Genomic DNA, 25,258 nt, shown 5'->3' on the forward strand with positions numbered 1-25,258 from the left:
GTTCCCACTATGCTTTTTATTTCTGTTAATGAAAGCTTTAAAGAAAGAGTTCAGCCAAGAAGCTGGACCAAGTTTCTGTCATGTCGCCTCCCCGGGGAACTTTGGGACTGCCCATGGGGGTGGAGCTGATCTGCCCTCCGTCACCAAATTTCCAAATTGATCCCACCACATCCGTCATCTGCAGGCCAGCCAGGCCCCTATTTCTTCACTGCTCAGTTGAAATAATAATGAAAAGTAAAACGAAGCACAGAAGGCAGAGAGAAATTGTCGTCCTTTGCAAAGAGGCCAAGGCAGACAGCTAAATTGTGACACAGTTGAGAACTGTTCAAATTCGACAAGTTTGATTGGAAAATTAGGTGACCCGTGTAGTTAGAGATCAAAATGGTCACTGGTTTACAGTTTTAAAAAGTCCTACCGTGGCGTTTTTGCCTCAGAGTGATAGAGGGTTATTTTATTCTACCTGTTAATAACTGTTGCCCACATGACTATTGTTTTGCAGTTTGGTGATTTAAATGCTGTATCTCCTGGAAATCTGGATAAAGGTAAGAAGTGAAAATAATGTCAAGGACTTTTTTTGGCTGGGAAATTCTCAGAGAAAACTGTGGTGTGTGTGGAAACGACACACAACCCTAGATGAATATGACGGCCGTGTCTTTTGGAATCTGCGGTCTTTCTCCATTTCTGTACCTTCTTTATGTCGGGGCTATTAAGTGCCGGAATTGAATGTAAATGCAGTCACAAACTCGTCTTGACTTTGGCCTGCCGTTCAGCACAGGTAGCGAGAAAGTATTTCTGACCGTTGCCAGAGTCCTGGAGAAAAGTGATAAAATTTTATTCCAGGCCCACTCAGCAGGAGAAAAGATTTCTCAGCCCTCCCCTTCTCACCAGTTCATTCTTTTCACTGGAAAAAACAAGTCAGAGACAGCAGGGATGTTTACGGTAAAAAGCGAGATCAGTAGTGGGGCAGAGGAGAGGGTTCAGATGCGTAGTCTTTAGATTTTAAAACCACCTTTGCTACTCAACAGAGACAACATTGCAACTCAGCCATGTATTCCTGAAGAAACTTGGGACCTTCCAGACCGCACAGAAAAAAGGAATAGGGCTCAGGGAAAATGAGGTCGGGATAGATAGAGCCCATGCAAGCAAAAGCCATCCTAATAAAAATACCAGCGCAGGGGCGCCTGGGGGGCTCAGTTGGTTAAGCGGCTGACTCTCGATCTCGGCTCAGGTCGTGATCTCACGGTTGGTGGGTTCGAGCCCCGCATCCGGCTCTGTGCTGATGGCGCGGAGCCTGCTTGGGATTCTGCCTCTCCTTCTCTCTACCCCTCCCCTGCTTGTGCACACGCTTGCCCTCTCTCAAAAATATACTAGCTCAGTTAAAAAAAAAAACAAAAAACTAAAATGTTTACTAAATAAGCACAGCAGAAAATACAGTCCTTTCTTCAATAAAACAAAAACAAAAAAAGTGAAGGTATCCTGAGGTTTCCAGGAACTGAGTTCTGGAGTCAAGGACAAAATGCACAGGCAGGGGGATACTGAACAATAGCCCTTCCAGGACGGACCCAGAGCTGGTGGGGAAACTGAGGCAAGAGGCGGGGCTCGGGGAATCCGTACGCGAAGGACAGCACTCTTCTCTGGAGCGTTCTGCACCAGGGTCTTTGTGGGTCTGGGCCTCCTCCGCCCAGGCGGGAGTTGAAACCCGTGTCCGACCTGAGGCCACCCTGAGGATGCCCCGAGCCAGGTCTTGTGACCCACGCACGAGCGTTTTTGTCGCCGGCGCAGAAGCGTGGACGGTGTTCCTCCTTGGCCACTAAATGGCCGCCAGCCTTCTCTGTCAAGCGCTGAACTGAGACGAAGTCCTCACTGAACTTCAGTAGTCCCTAACGTTAGTTTCTGTGCACCAAACTCCTGTAACCTTGAGGGTGTTTCTAGGACATGTCTTTGAGTCTGTACAAGAGTAGAGAATGGCTACCGAATTGCCTCCCTTTGCCCTCACAATTGGAGAAAGGGCTTGCTTTTCGTGGACCGCCTTGTAGCGTTTCCCTGGGAACCCCGTCGCCCACAAGTGGGCCTAGAGAGAAATGGCCTCGGAGACTTAGGGGAGTTCAGGCCATTATCCCATCGTCCGTTCCATGCACCACGTGGCCGATGAAAGGGCCTTCTCCACTCTCTTTTCTCCCCTACCAGCTCAAAATGACTTCTTTCCTTTCACTGCTGCCTCTTTTATTATCTCGATACTATTTCTCAGGCAGAGAAAAGTTGGTGGAGAGAGAGCCGGGAAGCAGTGTGACTTATCCTCACCTTGGGGTGGCCCCGGTGGTCCCATCCACCCCCGGACCCCGTGCTTCTTGGAATCTGGCCACACTGGCATGGGTCGGGGCCTGGGTTTCGAATGTGAAATCTCCAAGCGTTTTTGTGGCCTTTTTCCACAAATTTTCTTTTCCCTGATAATAAAAGTAATTCTAGCTCTATATAAAAATTTCAAATAATACGAAGATGTAGGAACTATAAAAAGTGAATCTTCGTGGTCACAACCCTGAAAGACCAGTAAGAACTGAGCGTGAGTATCCTTCGAGATATTTTGTTTGTTTGTTTATATATAAGCAAATACAAAACCAAAACGCAAATGTGTCTACAAATGTGTTTCAATGATACCCTCTTCAGCAAGCAACTGCCTACCAAACGCATCCCTTTCCCTGCAGCCCACTAGCCCTTTGAAGGTGCTTGTTCTGACAAATTCTGTTATTACCGAATCCATTTCCCAGAGGCACAAAGAGAGCGGGATAAAGTAGACGAACCAAGACAACCCGGGTCTCATCTAAGAGCACTTCTGTGTTCACCTCTTAACGATGCGTTACGTCCTGTCTAGTCAGTAAATCTCATCTCAGTCTTTATATATATATATATATATATATAGGTATATATATATATATATAGATATATATATATATATATAGGCATATATATATATATATAGGTATATATATATATATAGGTATATATATATATATAGGTGTATATATATATATATATATAGGTGTATATATATATATATTCATTTTAATTTTTTTGAGAGAGAGAAAGAGAGAGCGCATGTGCACGAGCCAGGGAAGGGCAGAGGGAGAGAGAGAGAGAGAATAGAGAATCCCAAGCGGGCTCCGTGCCTGACAAGGGGCTCGATCTCACGACTGTGATCATGACCATGGCCAAAATCAAGAGTTGGACATTCAACCGACTGAGCCACCCGGGCGCCCCAGTCATTATATTCTTTTGCAAATCAGCAGAGGTCTCACCTACATTCACATGCATCCAGATGAAATTTACCCCTAGTGTAGATTTCAGAGGAGACTGAGAGTGTTGTGCCTTCCGACCTTTCTTCAGTTAAGCATTTCTCAGCTGGATAGATTCCCCCAAAGCCAGCACAGTGTACCGAAGTGACTACTTTAGGGTCGCTCAGATGAGGCCAACTACTTAGCACAAAGACTTCAGGAAATCCTGGAGGTCTTCCTGAAAGAACTCTTAAAGGTACCAACCACAAACCAGCCAAAAGTAAGTTACTTCTGCTGTGTGTGAAAGAACAGTGGATGCCCTAAGAGAGTGTGGATACAAATGAAATCCGCTGGCCGCAAACCCACGGGCCCCGTCCCCTGAGAATCGCCCACCAGTTGCTCTCTTCACGTGCCGTGGAGGAATTTCCAAAGCCCGTGTTGATTGCTGTTTCCGGGTTTGTCTTCCGGTAACGGTCTTGGTGTTGTTTGTGCAGATGAAGGCAGCGAAGTGGAAAGTGAAATGGACGAAGAACTGGACGACTCTTCGGAGCCCCAAGCCAAAAGGGAGAAAACCGAGCTGAACCAGGCGTTTCAAGTGGGTTGTATGCAGCCCGTTCTCGAGAGCGGCGTGCAGCCCAGTCTCCTGAATCCAATTCACAGCGAGCACATCGTCACAAGTAGTCAGACTATCAGACAGTGCAGCGCCACAGGAAACACCTACACTGCGGTCTAAAGAATATTAAAGCGTATTTTTCCAGCTAACGTTACCCCTGTTGATATATTGGGCTTAAGGTGAAATTTTAATAAGCCTGAAGGTCGACTGTTGTCAAATTCTATCTGTGCTGAACATTACCTTTTTGGAGTTGTGAAATGGAATGGATGTATGTATTTTGCCAGGTGTTTTTTTTTGTTGTTGTTGTTGTTGTTTTTTTTAACGTAAAAAAAAAATCATTTGCCTCTTAATAATAAGTTGTTCTTTTTTTTTCCTTTAGTTTCAGGTGTCAAGAAGGATTTTTACCACACTTAATGCCAATGTGTTCGTTTTCTTATAATTAAAAAGTGATTTACATTTTTTTGTAGCTTAAAATATTTGATTGTTGATTGTTAGTCTTGGTGTATGATTTCACGTGTGAGTTTTTAATTAGATGCACTTCTGTGAAATATCAAAAGAAATGAATTCCTTTGATTTACACTGGAGGCATGCCCATTTGGCAGCAGATGCATTGAATTTGCTTTTGAAAGGTGCTTTTCATTGGACGGAACCACAAGACACGATTTCGGTAACTCTTTGGTACGGAGAGAGAATACAGAGCATTTTTATCATGGCGCTAGAGGGTTGGGAAGGTCATCTGTTTTTCTCCGGAGAAAAAACCTGGAGGTAGTGCATTTATCTGTTCAGAGTAAATGACAGACCTGCAAGAGATTATGCTAATATGTACATAATTTGTGTACATAATTATTAAACCCTATTAACGCAAGCTTCCGTTAAACATTGCATTTTAACCGTTATTTGCATACCGATTCCTCTGTTTAAAGACTACTGATTCTGTATTTGGGACCACTGCACAGACGCATTCTGCTGTTGAGCGGGGCTGTTATAGTTAGATACTGAAGCTGAAAAAAAAATGACTTGACTTTTTTTGTGTTTCGTTTTGTTTCGTTTTGTTTTTAAGTGTACATGCTACTTATGCTGAACTGGACATACAGGAAACCATTCCATTTGGATGACTTTCTTTTATTCCAGGTCTTTTTCCTAATAGTAGTTCCCTCTGCTGCTATTATAAAAGAAAATTTATAGAACGCAAGGAATGTAGCAACCTGCATATCGTTATTTCCTTCAAATCTATTTCCTGGTTTCTAAAGGGTGTGGATTTTAAATTGTAAACACAACCTGAGGGCAGTATAGCTGGCTCACCACACTGTTGCTTTATCCCCATTTCTGTAGGATTTGGATAGGTGGCTGGATGGACCAGTGCCATTGAAGAATGTACATCAGGGATCATCGTACCTCGGCTATTACATGGTGCCTTAAAACAGAACTGAAGTTAAGGTTTTAGTAAGGCTTATTTTGTTCATGTGAATTCCTCCGCAATCCATTTGACAAGGTGTGCCTGTCCCTTTCCGATTCCCGAAGTGAGGACAGGTTACGCGCTCTTCAAAGGAAATGTAGGGCGAACAAAGCAAAGCGAAAAGACGAAAACTCAATTCCCCTCTTGGAGTGACCGCGGACGTACTTTTTGTTCGTAGAGCTGACTATGACTCGATTACCCATCAGATTGCTTAAGGGCGTGGAACAGCGGACTGGTTTTTAATTACCAACTTGTCACGTACCATCACATGTGTTTCAGACCGTTTGTATCTAGTTCTCATGTAAGAAAGTTGACGAAATAAGCAGGGACTTATCGAAGTGCATCTTGTCAGTCTAAATGTTTGTGTCTGCCTCTTGGTGTCTGTGTGTCCACGGCATACACACGTGCCCGCGGGCGGGAGTCAGCTGCAAAGTCAGGTGAGGTCCTACACGGGACCCACCCCCCATCCATCCTTATGTTAATTTACGTGAAAGCCAAGGTTCTTTTAAACACTCGAGTTATTAACAACCGCCACACACACAAAAAACAAAAACAGGCACAGCCATTCATTTTAATCGTTTTTAGAAAGCTGATCAGCAAAAATAATACATAAACACATAAAGTCCCCTCCCCCCCCCCCAAAAAAGGGAAAGCACACATGATTTACAGATTGTTAATGAGGCCTGTCTCAAACTCAAGATGTTTGTCTTTCTGGTTTTCCTGGGGTGGGCTCGAGGGCTTGGAAAGAGGGGGATAAGCCAGTCTGTAAAGTGAAAAATACCAAATGGCGTATCGGGTACCACGAGGTGTGTTTTCCCTCCGGTGGCCCGATTGCCTCACACTATTCACGTAACAAAGATCAACAGAGTTTCTGAAGTCAGATGTAATTTTGTATGACTCAACTCACGCATCTCTTTGGAAAGTCTTCACGAGCATTCGACCATCACCTCACCCAAGTATCCCTTGAGTGGCCCTCCCCCTCATTCTTCTCCCCAAAAGAGGTGATGGGTTGGTACCATCACACGCACAAAAAAGGCAAACACACAGAACACCTTCACCACGAAAACCCCGCGCGTCTAGCTCCTCGTGCGTTGGGGAACGTTTACAGGTGGAATTAGTTCGAACCACAAGACGAAAAAGAACCCCCCTCATTTCAACTCTCCTTTCTGAGACGCTTCTTCACTTTCCTCTCCCCCGCCCACCAGCCCCAGAACTGTGTTCTATCTGTATCGGACCAAACGTTTTTGCTGCTTTCGTCTTGTTTCTTGGGCGATTTTAAATGTATCTATTATCACTGTTTAACGTTGGGTATGTTTGTATCATTAGAGGGATCTGATCATAATGGGCAAAGTTCGATGGATGAAAGGTAGGGATTGGGGAGCCTCCAGGATTCAACATTTCTTCTAGGTGTTCGTGGTTTGCATGAACCATTCTCACTTTTCAGCCTGACTCGCTAAACACGTTCTGGGCTCCTTTGTGAACACGGGAGCATTCATCTGTGACAAGGGCAGATAGTTTTGACCAACAGACAAAAGCGCGTCTTCATTCTTTGCTACTTCTGGCGATCTGTCGTCCACAGTAAGATAGGACACACCCCTAGTCAGACACAGACATCTCAGCCAATCTTGACTTGGCCTTGTGAGGTATATTAGAAAACTCAGACCTCACCCTTTGTACGTCTGAGGAGAGTCGAACGATCCCAAGTATTGCTTTGATTTGACATTTCATTTTCTTTTCTCTCATTCATTGAAACTGTGACTTTTCTACGTAACCGTGACACTCAGAGACTCTCAGAGTAGATGTATTGACAAGTGACAAGTCTACACTTTAAGGACTTCTTGACATTTCTTGACGTTGTAATCAAACCACTAGTCACGGAAACTATCTACACAGACCAAGTGCTACACTTTCAGCGACGAAAACGTAAGGAAGGCATGTTGGCTGTTTTTAAGTTTTAGAAAAGATACTTCCGTATAAGAGGATTGCGTCTCGTGGGTATGGTTTGACCTTCACATACATAACTTTGAGAACCATACCTGGAAGATTTGCGTTTCATGAAGCCAGTGAACAATGGGGTGAAATGGGGGGACCATCTCCTCGGAACACAGGGCCCAACTTTAAAATTTTTCTTTGGATATCAAATGGCTGGTCACTTTTTCAGGATTCTCATCCAGACCATGTTTGGACTGACTACTTTAAGTCTTACTGCCTTTTCAGAAATCTGCTTTCCTTTTGTGCTTTTTCTTGTACTGTATAGGACGGTTCACGCACCTCTCTTTAGATGGTGTACTTTAAAAAAACAAAAGCAAATTTGAGAAAATGGTTTTAACACTGCATACCTAAAATTAGTCGCGTGCCACGTTGACTGCCTTCGATTTGTAGTGGGTGAGCAAAAATGAACACGTTTCTCGTGGAATAACGCTGTCAGAGTCATCCGGGAATGACTACGGTTTCATTACTGTAATCATGAACCTTTTTACATGAATGCACTCTCTCGGAGTGCTAAACGTGATGCATTTTCAAATTGGAAAAAATTCTTCAGACGATATATTTGAGATGTCTAAAACGATGCTGTGCTTGAGACATTAGTGTAAAAGGGGGGAGAAATGAGTGTCACGGTGATGTTGGCCCTCCCTGGGTGGACACAAGTAGAAAGTAAACAACTTTGGCAAATCGCCCTCCTGTACGATTTGAGGCAGTAGTTATATACAGCAAATTGACCTTCGTTGTAACCGTCTCTCCCCCAAATTCTTGGTGAGAAAACCACTCGCAAAAAAATCGAAATCCGAACTGACGATCTCTATGAATCACAGCAGAGCATGGGGGAGAGGGGTTGACGTGCAGTGCTATGAAAATTGGGCTTGTCACTCGATCAGATCAACCTCCATGTATATGGTTAGAACAAATCAATGAATGGAATCCTAGTATTTCTGCAAGTTTGGTGATTTAAAAAAAAAAAACTGGAATAGAAGCATTAATTCAGTGCTTAGTTCTAGTATTAGAAAACCCCTTTGATGTAATGCCTTGTATTAACCCTTTGAGCATTGTAAGATATACAATGGGGGACAAAAGCCTTTCAGATCATTTATTTAGAGTTAGACCGGTAAAATATACTCTATATCCAAATGTCTAATTATGCTGTTTTTTTAAAGGGGGGGAGGGGGAGGAAGAGAAAGTGTTTCCATGCTGAACACTTGCATTTTATATACAACTCTTAATTTTCTTCTTCAAGAGGGCTTGATATATTTATTCCCAAATATTCACTGCCATCTAAGTAAGTGTACTGTTTACAGAAAAAAAAAAAATCAACTTTTCTAGCATCACATCATGACTCTAGAAAAGGAGAACAGATACATGGGCCTGTAGACCTGTGTCCTAACTGATCTCTGCACATCGAAAAGTACCTAGATTGCCTTTAAAAGGTATGATAAAGAAAGGGTTACATTTCTTTTCTTTTTTGTTTTTTTCTTTCCCAAAACAAAACGAAAAGATCGCGTTAATTTAGCTTTAGGAAGTACAATTGTTAAGCGAAGCCTTAGGAAGAAATGAGTTCGAGTGGGTGAAGCAAAGCTGAACTCTTCGGGGGCAGGTAAGCTATTTGGAGTTAGAGCTCTCATAAAACAGCATTTGGGACTTTCACACAGGGCCTATCTTCATCTGTGCTCCAAAACCTTTAACACTTTGTCAAAAACAGTAGACCTAGATAGAATGGAGAGCAAAGCACTTGATTTTCAGCTCCTCTGTCGGGAGGGGCCGTGGCGACTGCTTCCGAGATCTGTAAATGCCAGTCTGCCTCTAGAGTTGCCGACTTCGTTCACGGGCCACTCTGCGTGCACTCGGTCCCCCCTTGTCCCCTGCGCGACGGAGCCTGAGAGCAGTGTCGTCTGCAGATGTGCGCGGCTGCCCCGGCCGGGCGCACGGTAGAGTGTGACCTATTCCGATGTCTGGTGAAGGGACATCCGTAGCTTAGTGCAAGTCTGCCGTGAACATTGCTTTTTTTAGACGGCGTAGGAAGTCAAACCATGCAAATTACTCATGTGTTAACATGCAATACTCAAAGGGTTTTAATTTAACTCTCTTCTTTTGGATTCTTCATGATGATTTACTGTAAATGCTTCTCAGTTTGCATGCTCTGATCATTGCTGCTAGTGATTTTATGTGCCAGTAGACCTGAGTTTAGTTTACCAATTTTACTTAAATAGTAAAAGCCACTTACAAAGTGACTGCCTAGGATTTCTTTTTTTCCTTTGTTTGGAGTAATCGGTAATCCGTCTTATTTTCAGAACTGTGTTTTGTCTCTTACTTGGTTCTGGTGTTTGATTCTTTTCACCCCCCCCCCCTTCTTTCCTTTGTTTTTTAAATAAATTACGATGTTGGGATTGGAAGCCCTGAGTAATGAAATCTTTGGTAAGAATTGTTGCGTAGGCTCAATAATGAGAACGACAAATCACTGTCAGAAGAATTTTGATTCCGGGGGAGGAAGGAAAAAAACAAAAACTCCCACTGACTGTTGATAACTGAGTAAATTTTTCCTTCAACGAATTAATAGTTTTGAACGAACGATTGCCTTGTTTTAACCTGCTAAACACAATTTTAAATGACCCAATAAAGGAGGTATTGAATTTTATTCGTTTGAAAAGTATCTTTTGTACCAAAGCAAATTTTTTTCTCTACTCATCTCCATCATCAATTGGGACCCTATGGTGGTGACCAACGCGTTGTGAGTGCCTTGAGAAAACTTGGAAATTTGTGCCTGGGGTGGTAAACTTTTAATTAGGTTAATTGTAGTGCTTACCAATCAGTAATTCTCCTATCACTCAGGGCTTTCGTACCTTCTAGGTAAAACTTCTTTCATTGTGTTTTTTTTTTAAAATACTGTATTTTTTTTAAGTGCCATCATTTAAACTTCACTTAGTAAGTGGCAGATTACATTATTCAGTCCCACAAGCACAGAAACATAGTAACACTAGGAGATATTTGAACATTTATTTTACAATCGACTGAATATATTATGTAAATGAGGTAAGCAACTTTTGTAGAGATTGTATGTGTGAGATAATGTAATGTTCTTTTCCAGTTTTTGGACTACAGTTGAATAAACTTTTTAATTATTTAAAAACATCTTTACCGAATAACATGTGATGGTTTTTTGTATAATGTATTTGATTTTGTAAATACGTATTTCCTGATGTGATTTTTGTGAGAAATGCTAAATCTTTTAGTATATCATGTCCTCTCAAAATTGGCAGGAGCTAAATAATAGTTTGTGGGCGATTTGTATTGTGTACTGTACAATAACTGGGGAACTTTTATAATTATAAAAATATATATTAACTTTTAGTGTGTTGTTTAAACAAATGACTGGAACATACTAAAGATATTAGTAGGATTTTTCTGAATATTTCAGACTTGAACTCAGGCTAGCTTTCTTGTGTTTTTTCAAAACAAAATGGTGTCTTGTCTTTTAAAATCAATAAATTTGTTTCCTTGTTACAAATACATTTGAAATGCCTTGATTTCCACCCCACCCCCCACCCCCACCCCGCCCGCAAATGATTGCCACGAAGCTTGCCTGCCTCATCTAGAAGGTAGCCTCTGTGTCATCGACTAGCTTAGAAACAAAATTAAGTTGTTTGCCGTTTTTGTGTCAAATGAAATTAGCAATATTTACACATGAACAGCGCAAAAAGAGAAAACAGAATTATAAGCCCAGCAGGGTACAAATCTTACCCTCAAAGAAAATTAGTGATTGAGTGCCATTTAATTTCAGAAGCTGTCAACATTTCCATTGTAAGTCCAGATTTTTGGATGTTCATAATGTGTTTGTTTTCTGTCACTTCACATTGATATTTGGCACCCGAGTTCCTTGCTTAGATTGAAATAGCTTATCAAAATGCATCTTAACATGCTTAAGAAGATGCCCTACCCCCATTTTGTTCTCCTTTGGATTACACGGTTACATACAGAAAGATTTATTCTTTCTAGGGTACATTACTGTGAGTTTTGACAGAGGCAGGCATGTAACTGCCACCACAATCAAGTTTAAAACATTTTTTTTCTCCCCTTGCAAACATTTTTTTAACCAGAGCGTGTGTGTGGATAGGGCCCCCTCCTGGAATACGAAATGCCCAATTTGTTTTGATTTTTTTTTTTTTAAAGATAGACGTGCAAGGGGCGCCCGAGGGGCTCAGTCAGTTGAGCATCTGACTCTTGAATTCAGCTCTCAGGTCATGATCCCAGGGTCATAAGATCGAGCTCCGCACGGAGCCTCAGCATGGAGTCTGCTTAAGATTCTCTCCCCCTCTTTCTTTCCCTGCCTTTCTTTCTTTCTCTGTCTCTCTCTCTCTCTCAAAAAAAAAAAAAAAAAGGAAAAGAGAAAAATGCAAGACACACAACAGCCTTTGGGAAATCAGCGTGATGTTTTCAAGTCATAGTACAAAGTTACTTCTAAACCAAAAATATTGACATCTTAGCCCACAGAAGCACGAAAATCATTCTGATATGGACATTTAATCCAGTAACACAGAAATGTACCAAATGGCGTTACTTAATAAGCACATGAGAGAAAGGCAGACAGAATTGTAGCCCGTGTGAGAGACACTACTATGCTAGGAAGAAAATGGATCTGACCCCTTTGGGCCTTTTTGCGTTGCATAAACACTTGTGAAATATTGGGAACTTTTGTGCTAAAAGCAGAGTTCCCACTTTCCTGCCTTATTTTTGTACTTGGTTTCTCTCAAAACTCTGAGGTCTTTCAAATATATCCTGTAATTACTGCACGTCGTTTGGTTACGATATTCTTCCCACCAGAGGTCTTTCAATAGTTCTTCCTTCTCTTTTGGAACTTGGACATTTCAAGACTTGAACCCAGCCTGAGAAATATCACTGGTTGTCATTAGCGGATTCAATTCAACCCACCCAATGTTTTCCTTCCATTATGGTCTAAAAGTAATGTGTGTAGAAATTTGCCATTCATCATTTGGCTGAAGCACAGATTATTTTTCATGGAACACCAAAATGAATAACATGGCTGCCATATTGCAGAGGATAATATTTGAAATCAGGGGAAGGGAGGAGGAGGACACTCTTGATTCTGGCCTGCTTCTTTCTGAAGCCACCTCTGGACCAGGAGGAGGAGTCTGCTTCCCCTTACAGGGACTGGATGTCCGAGCGCTTAGACTGATGGACCTTACACATAGCTTAGACGTAGCTTCCCAATCCTGATGAGACCTGGTTTTCATTGCTTCCTGCTGGCCCTAAGATTAAAAAGTATCCCATGTGTGCCTGGGCAGATGGGAAGCTGTGTCCAAGTTGTCTGAACGAAAATATATTTGGAATTAAAGTAAATATGAGTTCACTGTTAGTGCAATTAAAAGGAAAAGGTTGTCAACCAGGATTCTTTTAAAGAGAACAGATCTCTTATACTGTGTACAAGAAAAAAGGCTCCCAGAGGTTGAAAGCAAAAAAGAAGGAAAGAAAGAAAATGGAAACTCTATGGAATAATTAGTAATAAATCTGATAGAAGAGGTGAAACACATGTACACTAAAAACTACAAAACATCTCTCAGGGGAACTCCAGACTTGAATAAATGAGAGATACACTGTGTTCAAGAAGCAGAAGACCCAATATTGCTGAGATGTTAATTCTCCCCAGTTTAATGTATAGAGTCAACACAATCTAATCAGAATCCCAGCAAGCTTCTCATAGACCATGACAAGCTGATTTTATAATTCATATGGGAATGCAAAGGATGGAGTATAAGCTAAAACAGCTTTGAAAAAGAAGAACCAAGTTGGAGAACTACCCATACCTGAACGCAAGGCTCTTATACACCGTGCGCATCAAGATAGTGCGATATTGGACTTGAAGTCGATCAATACGCTCTATCACATAGATCAATGGAAAAGAATATTGAGTGTGGAAATGGAGCCACACGTTTATGGACCACTGGGTTTTGACAAATGTACATAGGCAATTTGATGGAGAATCTTTCAAAAAGATACCATCGGTTTAAAAAAAAAAGTTTGGGGGCGCCTGGGTGGCGCAGTCGGTTAAGCGTCCGACTTCAGCCAGGTCACGATCTCTCGGTCTGTGAGTTCGAGCCCCGCGTCGGGCTCTGGGCTGATGGCTCAGAGCCTGGAACCTGTTTCCGATTCTGTGTCTCCCTCTCTCTCTGCCCCTCCCCCGTTCATGCTCTGTCTCTCTCTGTCCCAAAAATAAATAAACGTTGAAAAAAAAAATTTTTTTTTAAATAAAATAAAATAAAGTTTGATCACACCATATACAAAAATGAACTCTAAAGGACCATAAACCTGGGGCGCCTGGGTGGCTCAGTTGGTTGAGCGTCCAACTTTGGCTCAGGTCATGATCTCGCATTCTGAGAGTTCGAGCCCCGCGTCAGGCTCTGTGCTGACAGCTCAGAGCCTGGAGCCTGTTTCAGATTCTGTGTCTCCTTCTCTCTCTGGCCCTCCCCCATTCATGCTCTGTCTCTGTCCCAAAAATAAATAAACTTAAAAAAAAAAAAAAAAGGACCATAAACGTAAAGATAAAACCTAAAACTATAAACCTTTTAGAAGGTAACATCAGGAAACTCTTTGAGATCTTGGGTCAGGCAGGGCTATCTTAGCCATGACTCCAAGGATGATGCATACAAAAATCAAACTGATACATTAGACTTTATCAAAAATAAATTTTCTGCTCTTCAAAAGATGCAGCTTAAGAGAGTGAAAAAAATAATTCCGGGGAAGAGGTTTTCCTCGGGTCTCTCATTTTTCGGCATGTGTTTGGAGCAAACGCATTAACCACTTTTGTTCTGGACTGTTTTTTAAAGGATAGATCTAGCAAAAAGCGAGAAAGGCTCCCTCCGGGGCAGAGGGCACATTTGCTTCCTGACAGTGTAATAAAGAGTATCTTCTCCAGGGCAAAGTTTGGGCGGCCTTGCTACCAGCCCTCTTTAAAAGACTGGGGTCTCAGGTGCAACACAAACCCACCGTGTGCGCAGCAGTACCTGCCCGGGTCTTTCCACAACCCTCCTGGGTCCTGGGGGTAGAGGGTTGGGAGCTAAGGAAACAGGCAAATATGAGGCTCCAAAGTCCTTTCTCTCCAGCCCCGGAGCCTTGTGTGTCCTGCCAATATCGTGGAAATCTGGGAAGGCTAATATCTTGGACATCTTAGAAGGCTCACATGCTACTTTGCCGGCAGGAAAAAAACATCAGACCCTTCGCAGCCCCTGACGCCACAGACTTGGGAGAAAATATTTACAAAGCATACGTCTGGTAAAGGACTTGTATCCAAAAGATGTAAAGAGCTCTCCAAACTCAAGGTGTTGAACCCGTGTGTGTGTAGAGCGCTCACCACTTTTAACACTAACTACATATTTGGAAGGATATTTACTTAATGTCTGTCTCCCTTGATAATCCCAAACTTCATCATTTCAGGGGCCTCTCTGTCTTTAATGCGATGCCTGCCTCTCTTGCTGTGCCCTGGGGGTGGTGGCTGTCTTTCTCCACTGGTTACAGTCCTGGGGGAGTCTTGAGCCTCTGCCCTGCTGGCCACCAGATCCGGGGCACTTCGGGGTGCCCTGGTGGCCACTTTAAAATTCAGGGTTGCCAGGCAAGGGTACAGGCTCCCTCCTGGGTGACAGTGGCCAGCTGCAGCCCCCCCCCCAGGGCCCCCAAGGAGTGTCCCAAACCAGAGGCGTGCCCCTCAGGCCAAAGCCCCTTGACAAGCCAATGAGCTTCCCTCCCCAAACGACTGGGGTGTGTGTTAGTCTGCTGTCGCATGCAGTGCCCTGGGGGGCGGCTGCCAAGAACTGTCTCTCTGATTGTCACAGTCCCACAGACCTAGGAATGCAAGCCCTTCCCGGCCTGCTGGGCCAGGATCAAGGGCATCACCCCTTGGGCAGCGGCTTCAGGCGCTGAGGCACCAGACGCGAGAGAGAAAGCTCCCTCCGGGGGAGGGCGTGAGGCCGGCACCTGCTGGCACAAGGACCGCACGACCCACCGTGGTAGAAACAAAGATGGCGGCCTCCAGTCCCGTCGCTGCAGGTGCAGAGAGCGCCCCGGCCTGAGACGTGCGTGGTCAACCCGATGGCTCCGCAGGCCGACATGCTTTACTAGAAGCAGAGGAGCCTTTCTCACGTCAAGCCTGGACGGGATGGGGGGCCGCTGCGCTGAGCCCCGGGCTGGTAAGTCCACCGGCCGGTCCTTAAGGAGGTCTCCAAGACACGAGCCCCGTATGGGTTTCCAAATGTTTTAGCTATCTGGGGGGGAGGGGGGCTCACCTCTTAGGTGCAGGTGGTTAAAGTCAGGGTTCCCGATGTGGGGTATGACCCCCTGGCTCCCCAGGCACAAGGGCTGGGTTTCCACTTCCCGCCTGGTGCTCCTCCCTGAGCCAGGGGTGAGGTTCACGGCCAGGCCGTGGCCCAGCCTCTCCTCCCGGCTTCCATGTGGCGTCCCTCTCGGGGGGTGGAGCTGTAGGAGTTGCTCAGCCAGGTTTTAGGGGTTTTGTTCCCCCCCCCCCCGACCTGCCAGAGGAAGCTTCCATAAGGAGCTGGCGTTCCCCTGTGTCTGTGGGAGGGAGGTGAGCTCAGAATCTTCCCAGCTGCCATCTTGGCCCTGAAGCCCAGAGACCTTTCCGTCCGGATCACTACAGAATTCCCATGAGCTCGGCCCTTTGCACACCATTCCGTCAGCAAATATTTGTGGCATGAATTAAGAAACCGGTAGTAAGGTTATGCCTAGTGATTATACGATTTAAGGTTGATATTGTTTCCGCTCTTACGAATAATTCTTAATGATGCACCTTGAACATGGGCATTTATTTTGATTTTCCCATACACATATATTCTCTACACACGTTTCTAGAAGCCAAGTTTGGGGGCTCATACGTGGCAAAAATGTTTCGGAGCACCTTGCGAAACTCTACTGTGAATGCTTAAACCAGTTTCTAATTCCTTTAGTGGCTCTGAATCCAATCGCTAGAAAACAATTAACTGGGGAAAAAAAAAGTTGTAAAAGGGATGCAGGCAAGTGGAGTCTGGAGTCAGAGGACCCAGAGGGGCTCCCGCAGATTCAGCCTGGAGGGTCCTTGGCTTCATGCAGGATGGGAATCGAACGTGAGCCATCAGGATGTAAGAGCAGAGTTTATTGAAAATATATAAAGAGGAACACAGCATCTGGGACACTTGGAAAGGAAAAAGATAGGGTTCTGTCTTTATTCGGGGTCTGGGGTTTTTACTGACAGTTGTGGTGTGGCGGACGTGTCCTCTCAGGCATCCAGGAACCGGTCAGAACAACAAGGTCCAGGTGTCGATCATAAGTCACTTATTCCCTGACCCGGAGTCTCAGTGTCAAGATGTCCAGCACCTGTGGGCTGGAATCCACGTGTGATCGTGGCCTCCCATCATTCTCACCTGGTCCTTCATTAGATGTTATCTGTTCTCGAGAATTCCTTGTCCCTTACAAGGAGGTTCCACACTGTCTGCGTTCTGAGGCACCTGTCGGGTGGGGCAGGGTGCAGGTCCTAGCAAGGATAGAAGCCGGGTAAGAAGCAAAGGAAAAAACAACAACAAAAAAAACAAAACAGCTTTTTCTTTCATGGGGTCCCTTCAGTTTCCCTGTCTCAAAAGCAATTTAATGTGTATTTATTTTTGAGAGAGAGAGAGAGAGAGACAGAGCGTGAGCAGGGGAGGGGCAGAGAGAGAGAGGGAGACGCAGAATCGGAAGCAGGCTCCGGGCTCCGCGCTGTCAGCACAGGGCCCCATGCGGGGCTCGAACTCACGGACCGCGAGATCACGGCCTGAGCCGAAGTCGGACGCTTAGCCGACTGAGCCACCCAGGCTCCCCTCAAAAGCAACTTATATTTGACCTAGGACCTCTTGTCGTTTCACAGGCAGAGAAATGAACACTTGAAAATATCCTCAAAAATCTGGCAAAACGATTACTCAGCAAGATGATAATTGATTATTAGGAACATTCTCGAACAATTGCTGTATCAATTGTATAGGCACTTTGGTATTATGTCCCAAGTAATTATTCTTAAATTAACCATGGAATATGAATTGGAAATACAATGCTAAGCAGTTACATTACCATATTATTGCAACGCTGTCATTTTAATTGTAGCCCATTAAACATACCTGCATATTCTCAGAACAGCTCATTATGTCTGTGAAGGGGACTGTTCCTTAAAGTATGAAAAAAAAATTTTTTAAGTCCTCTGCTGCGAAAGATGACTCATAATCTCACCAAACTGAAAACAACCCGTTTCCTTCAAATGAAAGAAGAAGGAAATCACAGGCTACGCGTATAACGAAAAACCACACGTTAGTAAATTAAAGCAAATACAAGCCACAACACGGTAAACCTCACAAACATGACATGCGCGAAAGAAGCCAAACATGGAGGAAAATATGTTACATTTTTTCTGTTTAAGTTCAAAAGCAGGAAGAAGCATATTGTAATACATTGTTTACCTTTGGAGAGGAGAAAACATTTGCAATTGAGAAAAAGCCCAAGGCTTTTGGAGGCTAACAACATTCGCTTTCTTGATCCGTGTAGCGGTGATCTGCGCATTTGTTTGAGAGAATTTACAGAGCTGATGAAAACACACACACACACACACACACACACACACACACCCGTTAAAACTAGTCTGGGTCTAGATCAGCTGGTGAGCAGAGCATCGTGACTTAAAATCTCAAATCGCCCCAACGGTTTTCTAAACCTCCTGGGAAGCACTTGACTTCTTCTTTAACGATGTCTTAACTTACGCATTCGTATCGAAAGGCACCCCAAATGCAGCTACCCTTTTAACCCCATTATTTAATGATGTCTTGAACCAGCAGCAGCCCTGAAACGTTCCTGCTTCAGTGCTCACGAGTGAATACTGCCAACCTGATTTCTTATATCTTATCACTAAAGGATCTATTTGCTGCGGTTGATCTGAGCGAACAAAGCAATCCCAAGAATCTTCTTTTTTAAAACTCTCTGAGTGCCTGGTCAGTTAACGGCAAAGGATACCGTCTATGACAGGAAATTTTGGAAAGCCTCCCAGATTTACAAGCGGTCCCTATGCGGTGGAAGTGTTTCTCACTGGTCTGTGGGGTCCAATGGTTTTGCCCTTTGCCCGAATGGCTATGCAGACCATTAGCATCCACAGACAGGTGCTGTGTGTGAGACGAGCAGCCGGGCGAGCTTTAGAATTCGGAGGCCTCGGTGTCATGTCTTGTCTCAACAGCAAACGAAGACCACAGACTATGTCCAGGGGAAGCCCTGAAATCAGCAGATGTTTTGGGCAGGAAATCACCCCGTTTGCCCCGCAGAAATAGAATGGCTTACCTGCTGGGTAGGTATGCTCTCGCTTTGCGATGCCCTATCCCAGACAGTTAAACTTGGGATGCCGTGTGGCCATCCTGGATGATTTGCAGAATTCCAAAGGCCACACAGCTCAGGACCAGGGAAACAGCGACAGTCACACTCTTGCCTAGAAGCGCTTTGCTCAGCAGTGTCATACGCATGAAGAGAGCTAGAGAGGGACTCTCCCAGGGCTTGTCCACCCCACTCCTCTAGGTGTCCCTGACCTTGCTGGTTCTCAGTGACGGGGCCCCTGGGGGTGTCCATACTGACTGTCTGCCCTCCCTTTTGATCCCACTGCTCAACTTCTGGCTTTTATTCAACTGTGTATTCTGGCACTAGAACGTTTCTATATATATATTTTTTTTTTTTAATGTGTATTTATTATTGAGAGAGAGAGAGGCAGAGCATGAGTGGGAGAGGGGCAGAGAGAGAGCAAGACACAGAATCGGAAGCAGGCTCCAGGCTCTGAGCTGTCAGCACAGAGCCCGACACAGGGCTCGAAGCCACGAACTACAAGATCATGACCTCAGCTGAGGTCGGACGCTTAACTGACTGAGCCACCCAGGCGCCCCCATATATGTTTTAGAGGCCCAATTTCTTGATAATACTCTGTAGATATTTCAGTCCTAACATCTGCTTTTCCAGGGTGGCTTCTGGGGGAGAATATACCTGTGAGTCATGCTCTGCTGGGAGAACCTAGAATATTCTAGAGCACCACCATCCATCATCTGCTTTTCTGTGGAGTAACGGAGCTCACCTGGGTGTGGTCCAAGGAGGATTCATTAGGAGTTAGGGAAACTGGACCCTTTTTCATAAAATAGCAAAGCAAAATCCAATGGATGTGTATGAAGTAAAAACAGCCCTTCCTCCCAAACGAATCCTCCTTTCAAACGGTAACAGCCATTCAGTTGACTGCTAACCACAGAAGAGGAGGTGGAAATGGAGACTTTAAAAAATACTTTGGGGACAGAGTTGAGTTTCTGGGTCGTGTGTGCCCGACGCGAAAACTCCTAGGTCCGAGCGGTGAGTCGATGTTCCTGTCCCCGGCACATCCTCTCTCTCAAATTCAGCACATTCCAAAATTTTCATTCATTTTAGTTCGGAGCTCGGATTTACCGGGAGCTGAATCCGTTACATTATTTTGTCTGTGGCTTCCAGTCCAGTACGTGTCAGGGGCCCCGGCCCCCTGGGCCCTCTGATGTTCTCGCTCAGGACTGAAGGACCGGCAGGAGGCGGTGGCAGGGAGGGGGCCCATCACCATCCTGCCATCCCGGTGACCCTAGTGCCCTGGCCTGTCCGTGCTCCCTGGGAGCAGCTCGGTCGTGGGCTTACGAGCAGGTTGCTGTTTACATTTGACTTCACAATTCTTGTCTTTCAAGCTAAGAATGGATTTGAAAACACAGGTTCAGGGGAACCACCCTCTGTTTTAAAACCCCACCACACGCAAGCAGAAGATAAAAATAGGAAACGTGTGGAAAGCAGGACTCACGGTCCTGGACGTGGTGTTACACACCGGACTGATTCGTGCAGCAAAATCCCCGAGGAATCAAAGTGCCGAACCCGGTAGCTCTCAGGGGAGGGAGGGTAGTGTGTCTGGATGGGAAATTTATTCCAGAAGGCACCTGGCAGCTCCTTAGCTCCGGGTGACGAAGCCAGAGCCAAGAGCCCTGGGGAGAAGTGTACGCTCGGTAATTGAATTGATCAACCTCCGGCCCTCCTTTCAGAGGCGGGATGTTTCTGATCTGAAAGGAGCAAACACCGTGAAATCTGGGTGTTCTTCGTGACGGGTGGCCAGTGCCCCTCGGCATGGAAGACGCAGGCGGGGCTGGACAGACGGACGCCGCATGCGATGCAGACAATAGAGACCAAGAAGCCTCGGAACCCGGCTGGCCGTGATAGAAAGGTCCGAGAGTCTTGAGAAGACGCTGCCCGTGTGTTTCGCGGTGGGTGACATACATTGACTCGTTGAGTGATCCCCAGGCCCCTGTAGGATCGTTGCCATGATTGAGCCCTGTTTTATGGAGATAATAAATATTTGTCGAGTGAAATTGCGAACACCTGTTCCGTGTAACCGCTGGCCACCTGAGGTCGCACGAGGGCACGTGCCTCGTCGTGTGGGCATTCTGTCAACGACTCTCCAAGGTCCATCCTCGCACCGTGTGCTGGTCTGAAGCAGTCAGCCCTGGTCTGTCTGTGCCCAGGACGGGGCGGGCTGTGGGCAGGCCAACACCCCCGACGGATCTCGCTGGGAGGCTGAGCGCCGTCGGATTATCGTTGCGGAAGAGTGAAGGGTTTGAGTTTCCCAGCGGCCTGTCTTCCGATCCGGCCACGCCGTCTGCTAACTATGTGACCAGGAAAGTCACTTTTCTGAAGGGCAGTTTCATCATCTGTAAAATCAAGCTACGAACGGGACCCACAGCACAGTGGTGTGTGAGGATTAAATGAGCTAACACACGAGTTCAAGCCCCCCCCCCCCCCCCCCCCCCCCCGGTGAACTCTGTAGGAGGTCGGGCGTGGGGGGACACGCTTGTGGGGGGTCTGCAGCCCTCTCCCACCGTCCCCGTGGCAGCTCAGGGGGATAGGCTTGGTCGGTCCTGGCTATAATTATGCTGGAGGGGAATGATTTTTCCCTGGGATTCCAGTCTTGCCTTCTGGACTGCTAGGAAAGCAAATAAGGAACTCTTTTGAAGGGCCTCTCAGGTGCGGTACAGGAACTCAAATACTAACTTCTGTCTTTCTTCTCTATATGTATTTCCCAGATATGTTTTCTTTTAGTAATGCTGCTCCGTCACTCCCCCTATCTTGTTTTTTAAATTTGTTTCTGGAATGCTTGGTAGACTTAACCAACGAAGCCGCCTGGACCTAGAGTTTCCTTTCAAGGAAGATTTTATTTTATTTTTTTATTTTTTTTATTTTTTAAAGTTTATTAATTTATTTTAGAAAGAAGAGAGAGAGCGAGAGAGAGAGCACACATGTGGAAGGGGCATAGAGAGGGAGGGAGAGAGAGAATCCCCAGCAGGCTCTGCACCATCAGCGTGGAACCCGATGTGGGGCTCAAACTCATGAACTGTGAGATCATGACCGGGCGCTTAACTGACTAAGCCACCCAGATACCCCCATTCTTTTGGGGGAGATTTTAAATGACTGGCTCAATTTATTTAATGGTTATGTTATGACTCAGGGTTTTAATTCTTTTGTAAATCGGTTTTGGTAAGTTTTTTGTTTTTGTTTTTTTTTAAGGAAATTTTCCATTTTGTCTAAGTCTTTCACTCTCTTGGCATAAAGATATTCAGGGACATTTTGATATGTGTGTGTCGTCATTCCTTTCTAAACATTGTTTAGTTTATGATCATTTCCTGATTAACCCATGGACAGCTTGGAAGTCTGCGTCATATTGTCCCCAGGTACGAGCTTTTTCGGGTTGTCATGTTGCGATTGCTTTTCCCTTCGTTACATTGCTGTCAGTGAATAATTCTGTAGGATTTCCATCTTTCGAGACTTGCGTAGGTTTACTTTGTGACCTGGTACATAGTCGGTTTCCCCCAGTAGCGTGCATGCCGTCAAAAATGTGTGGTAGTCAGCAGTGCACACAGATTTTGCGCAAGTTGGTAGCTGATCGTTTGTGTTTTCAGTATCCGTCCTGGCACATTTTGTCTGCTGGTTCTGTACGGGACTCAAGTGAATTTTCATCCCTCCCTCCGACTGTCAATTTCCCCTTACAGTCATTCTATGATTATTTAATGAATTAATTTATAGGCAATGTTGTTCTGCGTGCAGCCACTTACAATCGTTTTCTCCGCTTTGGGGACTGGGTCTTTCACCGTCACGAAGTGACCGCGCATCTTCCGTGCACCATTTTGCTCGGGAATCTTTCTGGTCTGAAATTGATGTAGATACACCAGTGTTTTGGGGCTTACCCTTTTGTCATCATTTTACCTCCTACTTTTATGTATTTTAATGTTTTAGATGTTTTTCTCGTAAATAGATTGAAGTTGGAGTTTTCAGACACAGTGTTTTTTCCTGCCGGCTGGAGCATGGGGACTGTTTCCAGTTGGTACAATTGCTGACTTCATTAGGTTTCCTCCACCATCTTATTTGACCCTTATATTTGCCCTCCCCATCCTGTGTTTTTTCTCTTGGTTTGTCCCTTCAGTTGGACTGGCTCATTTCTATCATTCCATCTTCCTTTCTGCTGGTTAAGAAAGTTATGTGCTCTTTTGCTATTCTTTTATTGGTTCTTGAAAGAAATAGTATGTATTATAGCACATGGTATGATATGTAATATACGTTATTTGGTGTTTTAAGTTTACTTATTTATTTTGAGAGAAGAGAGAGAGAAAGCAGGGGAGGGGCAGAGAGGGGGGGGGGAGGGAGGACCCCAAGCAGGGTACGCACTGTCAGCACAGAGCCTGACGTGGGGCTTGATCCCATGAACCACGAGATCATGACCTGAGTGGAAATCAAGAGACAGACACTTAACCAACTGAGCCACTGAGGCACTTTTGTATATTATCATTATTATATACAGAGAGTCAAGATTTAAAAAGTGTCAATACTTGTACTTGCTTTCTAGATAACACATGGGCCTTAGAACAATTTAACTCCACTCGCTACCTTCAAAACTATATGTTACAATTGATACATTAGTGTATTGTAATTTTGCTTGTAAAAGAAAACCATGATTCGTAATTATTATGGTATCATTCAGGAAATGTTTGTTCAAATTTATCCCTTATATGTACTTCCTTTGTTTTTTCCAAAGTCATAGTTTACCTCTCTCGACGATTCCAGAATCGTTCTCCACCTATACAACATAGTCAACTTCAGAGAAAAACTCTACATATGTTTACTATCAAACATCCAGGTCAAGGGTAGAGAACCATGAAGCTGATTCCTGGACTGTATGTGTCATGGGAGGAACAAAAACCCGTTTCTAACAGATGGCTTCCTTAGATATAACGAGTGTCAAATCTACAGGATTAGTGTAGTGGGATAAAGAAGAAAATGTCTGCCAGCATGCCTGTTAAGATGGCGGCCAAATGTCAAGTCATGGCCCTCCGCCTGCCATTTGCATGTTATGTGTACTGGGCAAGCTTCTGCCTTCCTATCTTCCTCACCAGTAGTGAGGGCTGTTTCTCACATTTCTTCAGCTGAAAATACTCAGTATGTCAAGGTACCTTATCTTGGCACAGTCTGAACCCCATCACCATCTTGAGAAGCAAGGGGAAACTGGACCCTATTCCACCACTGTGGCTTCTAGAAGGCACTTTCCTGATGCTGAGCCTCAAGGGGATCCACAAGCACAAAAGGTCTACACAGACCAGGAGAGCTCTGCCCTAGCTACAGATGAGAGGGACAGGCAGGAGACAGGTCAGTGCCATAATCTGTAAGGAGAAGATGTTAGAATCTTCAGCTCTTTACATAGCGGCCGGTCCTACAGAGCATAACATGGTCATCGAGACGACCGTTCTGGGGCCGGCTGGGTGGCTCAGTCCGTTGGGTGTCTGACTCCAGCTCAGGTCATGAGCTCATGGTTTGTGCGTTCAAGCCCCAAACTGGGCTCTGCGCTGACAGCACAGAGACTGCTTGAGATTCTCTCTCTCCCCCTCTCTCTCTCTCCTTCCCCTGCTCTCTCTCTCTCTCAAAAATAAATAAACATTAAAATAATGTTTAAAAAAGATAGCGGTTCCAGACTTGTATAGTTGGGGTAGCTTTAGGTCTTTTTCTGGGTCCAACATCGGGTGTCTGATCTCATCCAGCTATGATGCATAAGAGGGAAAATGGATGCGAACTTGGCCGTGTGTATCAGTGCTTCCCCAGACACAGGGACCTCACAAGCTCCAAATGATACTCATATCAGCAAAAGAGCTGATAAGCCAAAGAGAGACCCCTGCAAACAAGGCCATTCTCCTGGCCGCTGTGGCAGTAAGGCATCACCATGGGAAGAGACCAGCTGGGGAAAGTGATATGGGGAGACAAAGGACCGTTTGATCCTGTGCTCTTATTCCAGAACCGCTCCATCTATTTTTTTTTGGCTGTGGTTTCCAAAGGAACAGCATTTCTGATACAGAGTCAAGGACTAAAGTAGGCACGGAAGCGATGATCACCATTTTTTCTCAACAAGAGTGTGGCCATCTTGGGTTCTGGCCTGAACAGAAGCTGTAAAGGCTGTTTTTCACCTGCCTCTTTCATTTAGCAATATAACTTGACTATTTCTCTCTTGCCCTCTAACATTCTTCTTTAAAACTTCTTTCACAAAATAATGTAAACATTAAAGACTGGTGTGAGGGTTCTCTTAGTTACTGGCCAATATTTTTTAGCAAGGTGGGTGGTGGGTGTTTCAACGTCTGTTTTATTTTAGTATTATTTAAACTTTACTCATAGGTAGGAAATGTGTATGTGTATTCTTAGGGTCTTTTTAAAAAAGTTCTATTAACTTTTGAGAGAGAGAAAGTGTAAGCGGGGGAGGGGCAGAGAGAGGGGAAAGAATCCCAAGGAGGCTCCACCCTGTCAGCACAGAGCCTGACATGGGGCTCAAACTCACCAACTGTGAGATCATGA

General features: G+C 44.8%; 1 protein-coding gene and 1 pseudogene across 7 annotated transcripts in view; one reads left to right on the forward strand and one right to left on the reverse strand.

Annotated features, from left to right (window-relative positions):
* RFX3 (regulatory factor X3) overlaps positions 1 to 10,835 on the forward strand; it is a 296,558-nt gene extending 285,723 nt beyond the window's left edge. For all 7 annotated transcript variants that reach the window (XM_043565456.1, XM_043565459.1, XM_043565460.1 and 4 more), the window contains 2 exons: positions 500 to 542; positions 3,764 to 10,835. In XM_043565456.1, the coding sequence (XP_043421391.1) occupies positions 500 to 542; positions 3,764 to 4,002 (282 nt within the window). In that variant the 3' untranslated portion in view covers positions 4,003 to 10,835. The remainder of the gene's footprint in view (positions 1 to 499; positions 543 to 3,763) is intronic.
* Positions 10,836 to 24,114: 13,279 nt separating this feature from the next.
* LOC122475056 lies at positions 24,115 to 24,832 on the reverse strand (annotated as a pseudogene).
* Between the last annotated feature and the right edge of the window lie 426 nt (positions 24,833 to 25,258).

The sequence above is a fragment of the Prionailurus bengalensis genome, chromosome D4 (genome assembly GCF_016509475.1).
Source record: "Prionailurus bengalensis isolate Pbe53 chromosome D4, Fcat_Pben_1.1_paternal_pri, whole genome shotgun sequence".
Classification (NCBI taxonomy): domain Eukaryota; kingdom Metazoa; phylum Chordata; class Mammalia; order Carnivora; family Felidae; genus Prionailurus; species Prionailurus bengalensis.